Source organism: Dicentrarchus labrax, unplaced genomic scaffold (assembly GCF_905237075.1).
Source record: "Dicentrarchus labrax unplaced genomic scaffold, dlabrax2021, whole genome shotgun sequence".
NCBI lineage: Eukaryota > Metazoa > Chordata > Actinopteri > Moronidae > Dicentrarchus > Dicentrarchus labrax.
In genome coordinates this window covers 2,972,584-2,987,951 of record NW_026136723.1, presented here as the reverse complement: position 1 = coordinate 2,987,951, position 15,368 = coordinate 2,972,584, and the positions used below count along the sequence as shown (strand labels likewise).

Below are 15,368 nucleotides of genomic sequence, written 5' to 3'. Positions count from 1 at the left end.
AAATGAAATGTAATGGAGTAAAAGTAGAACGTATTAAATGTATTGTATTTAATGTATTTAGTAGATAAAAATAAGATGTAATAATTTGTGATATTTAAATTCACAAATTATTGGATGAATTTTACACATTTCACACAATACATTTACTAGATTTACATTTATTAATTTAATATTGGACACATTGGATAAAAACAGCAGTAAAACATTAATTACCTGATATTTAAGGTTTTCTGATCAAACTCCAACTTCTCCTCCATCGTTGAGCCAAACGGAGCGCGCTCAGTTGGTAGCGACTCTTCAGCAGCCGCAATAATAATAATAACAATAATAATAATAACAATAAAAATAACAAAAATAACAATAATAATAATAACAATAATAATACTGAGGAAAGGTGCTACACTGCTTCCTTTCTTATCTCCTACACTAAAGGAGTGAACGCCGTCCCACAATCCTTTGCACCAACATTTAGTGACTGGTTTCACCAACAGAGCTCCTTTATAATAAAGATTTATTCTTCTTCACTCTGAAGTCGTCTTTAAGAACAAACATGATGAATTCAGTTCAATGAACATGAATTAATTTATTATAAATATAACTATTATTTATTAATCTAATCTAAAGTTTTTAAGTTTTGGTGATTTAATTTCAGTTTAATATCCTTTAATATCCTTTAAGATCACATTGACTCCTTTTCTTTAAATTGACTTTATATATATATAATTAATGAGTTTTTCCATTTTTGTTTTTATCAGTAAATAAATAAATAAATCATCATATGAATGAATACGCATCCATTTCTAATAACGTCCAAAGTGTAAAACAGATTGTTAACGACTTAATTAAATGATCCACAAATAATTAATTAGCTACCACTTTGATAATTAATTGTTTTTATTGTACGTCAGCTGTTTTGGTAAGTAACGTAATAACTGCTAGAATAAAATAATCAGCCTTATATTTACAGAAATTACATTTAAAAGACATTTTAAAGCTAAAAATTGTCATTTAATCACAGAAAATTACTGTATTTTGCCAGAATATTACTAAATATAATATTAATATATATAATATTAGTGTTTTTCTACATGGGGCTGTACAGCAGCATCCACGTTGATGAAAGGTCAAAGGTCAGATGAATAAAAACAGCACCAACAGCAGAGTTTTTGGTACATTGACTGTATTTTTTTATTCCAAACGTGTGTCTATATATTGAACATCAGAGGGCCGGTCCCCTCCTACAGTCACCCCACACGTCAATATCAATAATAATGATAACAATATCAGAATAATATCCGTCTGTCGCCTCCGTCCTACTGATGAGCTGCTGGTTCGAATCTGAAGGGAGGAGCAGAAATAAACCCGCAGACGATGTGATGAACGTCATTCACACACACACACACACACACACACACACACACACACACACACTTAAAGTCACATTACATCGACATTCCTGTGCGCTTTTACTCATTTTCATGAACAGTTTCTTCCTCTCGGACGCTGCTGGCTCATTTTTTAATAGTTTCTATGCAAAAAAACCCCAAAAATTAAAGAAAGAAACAGGAACTACAGGCACTGCTCTTCAAACAATGTCCAATAAAAGTCAATAAAAAATGTGCAGATTTACATTTTGCTCCTCGCAGCCGGGGCCCTGCAGGCGGGGGGGCACTGTAAAGCAATCACACGTGGAATTGACAATCGATACCAGCACTTTGATTTGTCGGCGTATGGATGATGGACAGGTGAGTTCTGAACTCCGACATCGATTTTAAAAAGACTCGAGGTTACCGCGAGAAAAACAGGAAATAAAATGTTACAAAATAAAGTAAAAACAAGCAAACTGGACACAAAGGACAGGAAGGAAATTACAATCACAAATTTAGTTATTTTCTTTTCCTCCTTTAAGTTCACCTGTGAGTGTGTGTGTGTGTGTGTGTGTGTGTGTGTGTGTGTGTGTGTGTGTGTGTGTGTGTGTGTGTGTGTGAGCAGCCTGCACTTTAAATACACACTGTACTGTACTGAGGTTAGTTTCTCTCCTTTCAGGGACTGTATGAAAATTACATTTTAATAATAATTATACAGCCATATTGAATTGCTACAACTTGTTTCAATATAAAAACAAAAGCATTTAAAGAAACTAAAAATGTCACTTTAACCCTTTAAGATCACATCCTCAGTTATATTGTTCCAATATTTAACAATTTATGCTAAAAACATTCAGAAAAACTCAATTTTCTTCCTGTAAAACTTAATGTGACGCGTGCTTACGTCAGCATGAACTAACTGATCTCAACCAATCATATCTGACATTCACTCGTCGATCAATCTGCAACTTTTAGAGACACAGAGCGAAGATTCATTAGTTCTGGCGGAGCTCACGGATCACTGTACAAACACACAACTGTATCAGAGACTTGGGTGAAACTGGATCACATTTTATGGAGAGAATATTGTCTGGTTTTCACATTAGAAGAGAAATTAGAATAAAATAACAACAAAATATTAATCAGCTGTGGGAACATAAAAAAAAGCCCCTCCCAAAAACATCTAAAACGTCCAATATAACTTTCACACAGTCCCTCGCAGTCGGAGTCTCACTCACCGAACTATTTTTGGCACAAATTTGGAGCACAACCCGACTCTGGTTCTCGGGTTGGGGGATAAACTCTCGTTAGCAACAGAGGACAGATGCTCTGAGGTTGAGCCCCTTTTTTATGCTAAGCTAATCTGGCTACGTGGGATCCGTCTGACTTTGGAGGCTTAAGAGGAATAGTTCAACATTTTGGAAAATGCACAGATTTTTTGTTCTGAGGGCGATTTTCAGATGGACGTGGTTAGCCTAGCTTAGCATAGTGACTGGAAGCGAGGGGAAACAGCTAGCCTGACTGTAGCTCCTCTAAAGCTAAAAGGCAGTTCGGAGCCGTTGTTTTAATACATTTCCAGGTGTTTCAGGACCAGAAAATCATTCTGAAATGTTTAATATCATCGTAAATAAAAACTGTAAACAGCTCAAACATGTTTCCATTTTCCTTTATCCATCAGTCCCACAGTTTAACCTTCATCATCATCATCATCGTCATCGTCAGCTGCTTCAGGGGAGTATTGATCACAGCACCAGTTGGTCAGTTCAGGTCGGCGACCGGGTTGAGCTACATCCTCCAGAGACGTCCAGATGATTGACAGATGAAAACTGTACAGCTGCTCTGCTACTGTGTGTGTGTGTGTGTGTGTGTGTGTGTGTGTGTGTGTGTGTGTGTGTGTGTGTGTGTGTGTGCGTGTGTGTGCGTGTGTGTGTGTGTGTGTGTGTGTGTGTGTGTGTGTGTGTGTGTGTGTGTGTGTGTGTGTGTGTGTGCGTGTGTGTGCGTGTGTGTGTGTGTGTGTGTGTGTGTGTGTGTGTGTGTGTCTCCTGTACAAACACCTGGTTCAGTATTCAAACAGTGAAACCTCGGAGCGCTGATGAGCACAGCCCTCAGTCTTGGCACGGAGCGTGATGATTGGCCGAGGCGAGCGGTGGAGGACTGACCGCCTGCGGGACCCAGGATGGCGTCCGTTTAACAGCCACTTCCTGTTTGTCCATCCTCCGCAGTCCTGCTCCGAACGCCTCAGCTGGTGTGATCCGAACTGTTTGATTCAGAGTGGTTTCATCCGACCCCCCGACCCCCCCCCCGTGGAAAGGTTACTGGTATGATCCGCTGAGCCGAAGTGGCTTTGTTTTAATGGAGTCAGAATGGTTTGGTCCGCCCACCCCCCTGCTGATTGGCCGGTTTGGACTGACCCAGCTGTGGGCCACAAAGTTCACTGAGGGTTTAAAAGACCTTTGACCCCCCTGGTGGCCCGTACAGCATCACTCCGCTCAGTCGTGCCCCCCGAGTAAGTCTGTCGGCGGCCGCGTTGGCGTCTTGGGCGGGGGCATTGGTCTGGGCGGTGGCTGCGGTTTGGTATTTCCCCGCTGGGGGCTCCCTGTCCCCCCGCCCCCGTCGCTGTCGGCTCTGTCCGCCGGGATCGGGGGCGGCGGCGGCGGGAGGCGGGGCAGCGACATGGAGCCGTGGTGGTAATGGAGGTGGTGGTGGGGGTTGTGGCGGTGGTGGTGACCTGGCGTCGGCCCGGAGGGAGGGACCCGGGAGCAGGAGGAGGCGGAGGAGGATGAGGAGGGGGGAGGAGGCGGGGGAGGCGTGAGCGTGGCGGGCCGCAGGCTCTGGATCCGCCGGCACTCCTGGCAGATCCGCACGTGGCTGCAGCCCTGCAGGAAGCTGCGCGGTGGGGCGGGAGGAGCCAACGTCGGAGGAGGGGGAGGCGGCGTGCTGGTGGTGGCGTTGGCGCCTAACGGGTCCTCCAGGAGCCTCTGTGGCCCCGGGCCCAAATCAGGCCCTGCTCCCATACCTCCCCCCATCCCCGCCAGCCCGCCCGTCAGCGGGCCGGCGCCACTGTACAGTTTGCCGTTGCTGAGACGCATCTCACGGACCAGGCGGATGGGGCGCGGGGCAGCCAGCGCCAGGCGGGACGGGTGACGCAGGACTCCGCCCCCGGTGCTGCTCAGAGGCCGCCGGCGACGAGAACGAGAACTCTTCTTACAGGAGACGGCGTTTCGAAACTCTGTCAGCATCTCCTGACAAACAGAGACCTGAGAGACAAACAGATGTTACAGATGTTACATTTATAAACTGATAATAATAATAAACATTAATAAAGAAACAAACAGATGTTCTCTATATACAGTCACAGAGTCACATGGTGTCTCTCTCCCTCTGCCTGTGTTGTATCGCAGCCTCTCTGTGGTTTGTTTCCATAGCCGGTCTGCTCCGACTGAAACTGCTGTTTTTATCATCTACGTCGGTGAATTAAGGATTTATTTCCACCAAACCAGAGTTGGTGATTGTTGGAAACACTAACAGAGACGCTTTTAATCAGTTTGATTCTGTTTCTGTCCACTTTGAATGAAGTTATGATGATCTGAAGGTAAAATGACCGGTTTTGTCTCTGGAGTCTGGTGTGTAGTGCTCATTGTTTAGGTCTGTGACTTTTCAATCTATTTTGATTTATTAATAATAAATTCATATAATAATATTGAAATATTATATTTACCTTCCTCATGTCTTTTTACATAAAAATAAGTTTATGTTGTCACATATTCCTCTTCTTATTCATAATGTCATTATGCTCCTTAAAGAGCTCACTGTGAATATAAACTGCTGCTGATAAAGAGAAACTGAGTGAATGTGAGAGAACACAATATGTTCTGGATGTTTTTATCTGTGTTAATGCTCCGCAGCTTCCCACCTCAACTGTCATGTTATCTATAAATATGTTTGAGTATGTGTGTGTGTGTGTGTGTGTGTGTGTGTGTGTGTGTGTGTGTGTGTGAATCATCTGTCCTATAAAAACCCGTCGGGGCAGAAAGTCAAAGAAACGACAGATAAATGAAGAACAAATGAAAGTCACAGTCTGTATCAGCAGAGGGCGAATGAACAGACTGCTTCCTGTTTGGATTTAAAGCTCCAGCGTGGAACATGTGATATAATATTCATACGTATGTTCTCATTAGTGTCGTCCAACCTGAGGGGAGGGACCCACATTAGGGGTTGCGAGGCTTCTTGATTTTAACCCTTTAAACTCTGCAATAGAAACGGTCCGCCAGTGTCTACATTGGTATTTTTGCTTATTGTGATGTCATTTCTTGGAGTATCTTCAAATGCTTCATATCCCTAAAATCTGTTCACCCTAAGCTAAAAGGTTATGTAAGTCAATAAACCATAATGATCGACGCCTTCAACAAAATGATCTTCATCCTCACTGCACAACGAATCGGAGGAAAGCTCTTCTTCCTCGTAATTTATCGTCACCACAGGCAAACAAAAACCTCCAAAACCTCCTCGGTTGAGTGTCGTTTCTTCGCCATCGAGACAAAACAAAGACAAAAAAATACTCAAAAAAATACACCGATTAAAACTACAACTAAAAACTACTGACTCTAACTATTTCTCTCAGTCTCTCTCTCTCATCAACTATCGGCCTGTTTCTCTCCTCTGCTCTTCTCCACTCACGCCAATCCGTTGGTGCCAACACGCATCGGCATGATGACGGCGTAACGTAACGTAGTCACATCACCACGAGTGTACAACGCGATGACGCGAAAGACGGAAACCTGCAAAAACAATGAATGCTCGAGCTATTATGGTTTTTGTTTTAGATCGATTTAAACAGAATCACGCAAACAACGATCTCCCGCGGGACGTCCATTCTGAAAGGGTTAAGGCGTGTAAAGATATACACAGTAGATATAGTAGATATCTCAGAGTTTTATTTATTTCTGTGAAGAAAACTAAAAGGAGTTATTATTATTTTTATAGATTTGATTATTTAAGCTTTGAACACTGAATATTGCCAGAGCTTCACTTTGATAAACAACTATTAAAGCAAACAGAAGCATCAGGGAGAAGAAAACAATGAATCTGTCAAACAAAAAAAGCCTATTAAGTCTGTTACAGACACAATACAGACGGAAGATTGGACATAAAGTTCCTAAAAATATCAGATAAACTCGTCTCTGATCAATATTCACAGGAAATAATCAAACATTCATCCAAATGACTTGTTTTACACAAACTTCCTGTAGTTATTATTATTTAATATAATATGAGAGAACAGCGCCCCCTGTGTGTAAAGAACTGAAGAAGAAGACAATCATTTTGCAGGACTTTATCTGACAACCAGTTGTTAACTCTTCCACCGTGTTCTCATTATTAAAGAGATCGCTGCCTTTCACAGAGTCATACAGCACCGGTTCTCCTCCGACGGTCGGGTTTCAAACCAAACTAATTTGTCATTTTAATCAAAAGAAATGTTTTCAGGCTACTTCGTAATCAGTAATGTTTTATATTGTGTTGTATTGTTTTTTTATAGTAAACATGAACATTAGCTACGTAGCTAACTCGGCAATGTTGATTAATGTTCATCGTCTCTGGTAAATAAATAAATAAATAAATAAATAATTTCCAGGTGTTTCAATGACTGTAAAAGTGTCTGTAAATGTTTGCTGCTCGCAAGAAAACACAAAAACAACATCTTCGTTAGAAAAAATCAGTTAAAAGAGACATTTATCATACAGCTGAACTCAGAACATTAACGTCATTTTATATAGGACGCCACAAAAATATAAAGTTCTGTAATTAAAAGCAAAGATAAAGACAAACAACAACAACAACAACAACAACAACAGTAATAATGGAAACGCTGGTTAAAACTTTCTGTATGAACTTTTTAATAAAACACAGACACACACACACACACACACACACACACACACACACACACACACACACACACACACACACACACACACACACACACACACACAGGCGGATGACCTACTGAGGTGTTTGAGCTGAGGTTGAGGCCGGGGGCGGGGCAGGAGGAGGAGGACGAGAGAGGAAGAGGAGTAGGAGGATGATGATGATGGATTACCTCGTCCGTCTCGGCGCTGCGACGCGTCGACCACACAAACTCCATAATGGCCACAAAGACGGCGATGATGAGGCCGCAGATCAGAACCACGAAAATCCCACCGATGTTCTCCATCCCGAGACCTGAAAATATACAATGAGATATATTGATTAATACTATAAAATATATTGATTAATACTATAAAATATATTGATTAATACTATAAAATATATTGATTAATACTATAAAATATATTAATTAATACTATAAAATATATTAATTAATACTATAAAATATATTGATTAATACTATAAAATATATTGATTTAATACTATAAAATATATTAATACTTTAAAATATATTGATTAATTCTATAAAATATATTGATTAATACTATAAAATATATTGATTTAATACTATAAAATATATTGATTAATACTATAAAATATATTGATTAATACTATAAAATATATTGATTTAATACTATAAAATATATTGATTAATACTATAAAATATATTAATTAATACTATAAAATATATTAATTAATTCTATAAAATATATTGATTAATACTATAAAATATATTAATACTATAAAATATATTGATTGATACTATAAAATATATTGATTAATACTATAAAATATATTGATTGATACTATAAAATATATTGATTTAATACTATAAAATATATTGATTGATACTATAAAATATATTAATACTATAAAATATATTAATTAATTCTATAAAATATGTATTGATTGATACTATAAAATATACTGATTAATACTATAAAATATTGATTTAATACTATAAAATATATTGATTAATTCTCTAATATATATAGAAATACTATAAAATATATTGATTGATACTATAAAATATATTGATTAATTCTATAAAATATATTGATTAATACTATAAAATATATTGATTAATTCTATAAAATATATTGATTAATACTATAAAATATATTGATTGATACTATAAAATATATTGATTAATTCTATAATATATATTGATTAATACTATAAAATATATTGATTAATTCTATAAAATATATTGATTAATACTATAGAATATATTGATTGATACTATAAAATATATTGATTAATTCTATAATATATATTGATTAATACTATAAAATATATTGATTAATTCTATAAAATATATTGATTAATACTATAAAATATATTGATTCATTCTATAAAATATATTGATTAATACTATAGAATATATTGATTAATACTATAAAATATATTGATTAATTCTGTAATATATATTGATTAATACTATATATTTAACACCACGGATCCTACGAGTTGTTTACTCTTTTCGGACGTTAGCATACTGACAGCTAACCGTTAGCATACATTGGCTACCAGTTGGTGCATGTTGCTAGCTAACGTTTGTACAGTCAATAACTGGTTAACTTCAACAAGCAGATGCTGATCAATGCTAATTATGCTAAAAGCCCAACATGTGCAAGTTAGCACCCGGCAGTTTCTGCAGACCCAAACTGAACATTTCTGGGTCCATGCTAACACTGTGAACTGATAATATGATGTTATAGAATCCTTGAAGCCACTTTTTAATAAAACAAACTGAACTTTGGCTCCTAATTAGTACAACAACCACATCACTTCTCTCATTATAGGCACTCATTCTCCAGAGAAAGGACTCCAACGCTTTTAATTTGAAGGATTTCCTTTTTTTTTTATCTTTATGAGGACAAAGGAAACACACACACACACACACACACACACACACACACACACACACACACACACACACACACCGACGCACACACACACACACACACACACAGAGAGACTACTGTATACTGTGCAATCAGCAGCAAAGAGACACTTGATTAGTCTTAATGGGTCTTAACAGGATCTTAACGGCTTCACACACACACACACACACAGACACACACAGACACACACACACACAGACACACACACACACACACACACAGACACACACACACACACAGACACACACACACACACAGATCATTTCGCTCTGGGAACAAAGAAAGCTGCTCGAACAGATGACAGAGAGCAGCTGATCAATACTCATACAGGACTCAAATTCCCATAATGATCAGCTCGTAAAACACACGATGTGAGCGAGGACGTCGATGAGCCGAAGCCGTCTCGTCTCGTTACAGTGAGACAGGACCAAAACAAAGAAACACATGTACGTGGATCAATAATGGAAACGAAGGATAAATTCAGACGTCACAATCAATGCAGAAGACAGAAGACAGACGGAGACAATGGATGATAAAACGATGGCGGTTCTGTTGCATCAGGGGAGGATGTTTTTATGTTTTACACCTTGTGAAATATAAAGCGAGACAGAGACGAGCTGACGACTCTCAGGATGTCGGTCGGTCGACCTTTTGATTCAGATTAAAACTCTTTCATGGTTCAGAGTTAAATATCTATACCTGCTAAAACTGATTATAAAACTACAATTCCCATCAGCCCCCAGCTGTACTTTAAGAATAAGAATAAGAATAATCTCCAGTAGTTCGGTGACATATTGCAGAAAAAGTTGCTGTGATCGGACAAAATTGCAAGGTTGCACCAAATTCATAAGAACTGGGTGAATGTGCATTAATTATTGGGATCACAACTTCCTGGACAGGATTCACACTCTTTAAGAAATAGTTTTCCAGGAGTCATACAGGACAGCACTCGTTCATCCGGTGGTCATTGTTTATGAGACAGGTTCCTCTGTTGTTTTCCTCTAATATAACATTAATTTGTCCTCAGCACAGAATAATAAATACAACACATTTCCAGAACAACGTAAATCTTCACCAGGATATTCGTTCAATTCATTTCCAGGTGTTTCCATGATGAGGTAGCCTAACGTACTGTAACATCTTTTCCTTTAGCTAACCAAGGAGAAACTTTGACCTCAGCAAGCTTTATTTCGAAAGTCTAACCAGACGTTGTGTATCTATTATTGCCAATGTGACACTGCCACGTTGGCCCGGCTTTGAGGTGATAACGGGTTGGTGTTAGCAGGGTTAGCTCTACTGTCCGTCTGTTCAGTGTGACGCTCGTGCTCTCACCAACCTTTGGCTCGGTGGTCCTCCTCTTTGGGACACTGTCCTCCCTCCCACCAGCGTCTCTTCAGGATCTCCAGCCTGTTGCTCTCCTGCAGCTGTAAGATCCCCAGAGTGATCTCGTCTCTGTACGGAGAGCCTGCGGAGGAAGAGCAGCCGTCAGTGACCTTCTTACAGGCCAGTGTAAGGTCGATATCATGACATCAACCTTACACCGGTTCTCACTTGTGGAAGTGAACTGTGGACCAACAACAATGGAAATTATGATCCAGTGTTGCCTTTTAGTTCATGGTCACACTGACTGACTGACAACTGTAAGAACAAGGTTTTATGGACCCCGGACACACAAAAGCACCTTTACCCGTCTGATAGGAGCAACGCACCCAGACTGAAAGTGAAACCCTACAGTTGTACTGACTCTTTGTGTCTCTTTGTTGTTGTTATGTCTCTCTTAAAGTTTTGTGTCTCTCTGTAGTCAGTTTGTGTGTCTTTGTGTAATATTACTATTTAATAGTAGTCTAGTGTTTGAATTGATGTTAAAATCACGTATCTGCTATCACAAAATCCTGCGGTTGGTCTGTTTGTATGAATCACACCAGCAGACTCTGGCAGGGCAGCGGACTGAAACTCTCCTTTTCAAGAGGTCTTGGTCCGGTTCAGTGCCTCCAGGTTTCGATCCGTAAAAAAAACGAACCTACTCTTAAATTCTGCTGTTGGTCGTAAACTGTTAGGAAAGCAATCTCATGAGTGACATTCATATTTATACAATATTTGGTAACCACGGTAACACGTCTGCAGGTCAGATTTTAAATCCGTAATAAACCAAAGGATCTTTCCAACCCCTGCAGGTCTGCAGACCGCATTAAAAGTAAAGACGCTTTCCAGCACATTCGGCGCTTGTGTTCAGCGGTTTTATGGACGGATAAAGTAAATAAAACCCACAGTTCACCTGCTCACCTCGTCTTTGTTAAACATGTGTCTGACAGGCACAGCGAGGGCTTTACTGCTGCGGCTCTGTGGCTTTTTATATTGACATTTTCCTTCCAGGGAGCACATGTGCTGATAAAGTGAGAAATGTTAAGAGAGCAGAGAAAGAGACGGACCGGCAGCTGCATCTTTCATACAAATCAAACAAATCTGAATCTCATTTTACACCTGAGGTCTGAGCTTCTGCTGTGTTTAAAGCTAAATATAGACCTCTGTGAGTGGTCTTTTTCGTGACTGGCTATGAATTTGAAATTTGTTTAGCAGCAGCAGCAGCATCGCCTCAGCCGCCGGCCGAGTCTCCTGGAGATTAAATTCAGTTTAACAACAGCTTATATGTTTCGTGGGCGTGATGCCGTTAAACCAGTAAGTAGCAATGAAATCATCTTTCTATCATCGGTAAAATGGCCGATTCACCTCTTGGTGAAATGCAGACTTTAGGACACAAGTAACTGAGAAAGGCACACTGATTGCGGTTGCTGGGGAGCTAACCGCTAACACATGCTAGTGCTAACCTCTTTTCTTTTGTTCTCCGGATTTCATTCAATAAAGAGTTATTGAAGAGGAGAAAATGAGGTTGATATAATAAGTTTACAGAGCCTGATGTTGGTATTAAAGAGTTTAAAGGATCTGAAGCCACCAGGGGGCGATAGAGATATTTTGGCTTCACTTTTGGAGAGCGGTTACATCTTCTGTCTTTATATATGTCGACCCCACGTTGAGAAATCAGCACTTTAATGCTTCTGATCTGCATTTTTATGAAGAAATAAAAGTTGCAGTAGTTTAAACTCGACCACAAAATAAGAAATAATTCCAAATATATCAACGTCAGGACCGACCTGTACAGGGACCCAGATTTAAGTTTCATGTCCTGTGAGTTATTGACAGTGCTACAGAGAGAGATGATTCAGCTCTATGTTAATATTTGAGTCTATATTATATCATATTAATACCTGTCATTAACATTCTGCCCACTGCAGCTGTAAAGAATGAAGCTTTCGTCCTCGCTTCCTCTCTGCCGCTCTCGCACATTCATCTTCTTTCTTATTCCATTAAAAAGTGACAGTGACTTTCACAGAATGACAGACAGCAAGAAGTGTCTGGGTGTCTTTCAAGGTAAAAGATAAGTCTTTGACAAAATGATGACACTTTCACTGGTTAGATGCTCCATATTTTAGAGATACAGAGTGATTCATTCGTCACCTCCTGACTCTCTTTTCTTTTCTTGCTTAACAGAATTGATAAATGCCTTTGTGTGGAAACTCTTCCCCTGAAGGAGAAACACCCCTTTGGGCAAATCTCCAAAAGAACGATCAACTTCAGTTCAAAAAATCATCCTTTTCTGCTTCTACGAACAATGGAGACTCTTCAGGTTTGTTTCCTTCCCTACACAACACATCCCTCTCTTCAGCCTTGTCTCTTGAATTTTATTCAATTGTTTTTGTGAAATTACCTTTTGCAAGATACTTTTAAGTAACATTTTCGAAGCTGTACCTTTATATCGTAGTATTCACTTACTAATGTGAGCTGAATACTTCTTCCACCCTGCAGTCGTCTGTGAGTTAAATCAATTTCATCGTTTAATAATGAGCCTGTCTGTTAGCTGTCTCTTTGTGTCTCTTTGTGTAATATTTGGGAGGATGTGGCTTTTTATTGGGGAACAGCTGGAGTACACAGACTAGGACACAAGCTCAAGTTTTCCCTTTACCAAGAACTGAGACCTTGGGTTTGTTTCTTTTCTACATAACACTTTTCTTTCCGTTCTCTTAAACTTCTTAATGAAATTACCCTTTGCAAGATACTTTTAAGTGACATTTTGTGTCTTTATATCCCATTTTTGCCACTTTTTCTTATTAACATGATCTAAATACTTCTGGTCATCGGTGTTTGTGTTGATCTCATCGTCTCTCTGACTGACTCGAAACAGTCGTACGGTTTCCCTTGTTGGCAGTTTATTAATGTGCCTCTGTGTGTTAGCTTCATATCTGTAGCTGTGTGTGTCTGTTTTAACCTCCTCCTGAAGCCTGCTGGTTACAGAAGGACAGCCAGAGAGTTTTGACCTTCAGTCAGGCCTGCTGCAGTATTACAGCGCTGCCTCAAAGTCTAAAGCCTCTTATGCATCAATAGCCGTGTTCCTACCTGACATTAAAATGCGTCTTGGTGAGCCGATCACAAGTGGACAGTTTTAAGTACATAAAACAGGCACTGGAAGGAGTCTCGAGAGACCACTTGTGATCTGTTGTCCGCTTTATATGCAAATAAACACTTACAAGGGCTTTACCTACTCAGGAGTTTGTCAGTCGAAGGTCTGTTATTTCTGTCCAGCCAATAAGTTGTTTGAATTTACAAGAAGGTCCAAATACTGAATTTCCCGTAGGTCTGAATGATCCTCCAGTAAACTCTGAAGAATTCTGACATTCAGCTGAAATTATTTGAAAAGAAAAGGGAATTAAATCACTAAAAGCCTATTGAGGTTTTGTTGGGTAAAAGAACGATGGTGGTCACGTGTCTGTTGACTTCAGGTTGAAATCAGCTGCGATTTTTCCTCATTTCCTCGCTGATGCTAATCGCTCACTGTCAGTCGGCGCCGTTAGCATGAGAGACGACGTCCTACCTGGGGCACCAGGCTGAGTCTGCTGCTTTTATTTTCATCACTTAACAGGAAGGTTGACTGACAGGCCGCTCTCCCAAAAAGCCCTCCACCTTTTCTTTTTTCCGCCTCCGTCTTCCCGCTGTTCCCTCTCCTCTCTCCACATCTGTTCCTCTATCCTCCATTAACTATGCTAATCTATGCACTAACACTTATCACCAGAAACAAGTCTGAGGCAGATGACGAGGCGAGGCCAGACACCGGCGAAAGCGGACCAAAGCCAAATTGGAATCAGGATGGATTTAATTTGCCAAGAACAGCAGCTGCATGAAGAATATGACCCGGTTAAAACAGAACCGACATACGAGGTGCCGGACAAATCATAACGCAGCCGCAATACATAACCAACAATATGTGACGTGACAGCACACTCAACTCAATTACACATAAACAAAGTATGAAGCACAAAGGCAACATTCATCTGGTGGAAATACTGGCAATTATTGGCCATTTATAGCCAGAGTTTATCTCTGATTGTTAAACAGTTCAGCAGTTTACAAGATTCAAAGGAAAAGTTCAGAATTTTGGGGAATTAGGTAACCAAGTTCGTTACCCAACCCTAGCTAAAGAATCCACGTTGTGGTCAATCGTAACCTGGCGGCTGCTCCACTCACCCAGAGGCATGCCGATGCCGTATCCTTTGGTGTCCAGCAGTCCTCCAATCTGCGTGAGGTTGCAGTTGAGGCTGCGGTAGTACTCGTTCATGGTGCTCTCCATCAGGAAGGCGTACTTGGAGTTGAGGACTCGCGCGATGCCTTCCTCGGTGCTCTTCACAAACACGCTGGGCTGCTTGGAGTACATGTAGTTCCACATCCGCTGGTACGTCTGGTACCGCGAGTTCTACAGGAAGAGGAAGAGAGAGGGTGGAGGTTGGGATGGTTGCATCTCTTTCACAGATGTAGAAGAGTGCCGGCACAACTTGTTTTAGAGCGAGGAACGATTAGCTCAACTTAAAATCTCACCATGAAGAAGGTCATTGTGGATCCTCCGTGGATGGTCCCGTACTGGATGTTGGTTTGGTCGGCCAGGTCGTCCGGAGACTCAATGGGAACCTCCATCCTCTGGACGGTGAGAAACGCCGCCAGGTTGGCTGTGTAGGACGAGATGATGATGAGGGTGAACGCCCACCTGAGAGGAGCAGAGAAGAAGAACAGCTTTAACCTTTATTTTACCCTGAGAAACTTTCAAGCCCACGCTCCTTTTTTCTTC

At 40.1% G+C, this 15,368-nt stretch overlaps 1 protein-coding gene across 5 annotated transcripts in view; it reads right to left on the bottom strand.

The window, feature by feature from the left end:
• Positions 1–1,163: 1,163 nt before the first annotated feature.
• LOC127357970 (glutamate receptor ionotropic, kainate 5-like) overlaps positions 1,164–15,368 on the bottom strand; it is a 177,487-nt gene continuing 163,282 nt past the window's right edge. For 4 of the 5 annotated variants that reach the window (XM_051390656.1, XM_051390659.1, XM_051390657.1 and 1 more), the window contains 5 exons: positions 15,122–15,287; positions 14,774–14,999; positions 10,536–10,664; positions 7,372–7,586; positions 1,164–4,624 (listed from right to left, as the gene is read on the bottom strand). In XM_051390656.1, the coding sequence (XP_051246616.1) occupies positions 3,857–4,624; positions 7,372–7,586; positions 10,536–10,664; positions 14,774–14,999; positions 15,122–15,287 (1,504 nt within the window). In that variant the 3' untranslated portion in view covers positions 1,164–3,856. The remainder of the gene's footprint in view (positions 4,625–7,371; positions 7,587–10,535; positions 10,665–14,773; positions 15,000–15,121; positions 15,288–15,368) is intronic. The other variant, XM_051390660.1, reaches the window with a different exon arrangement.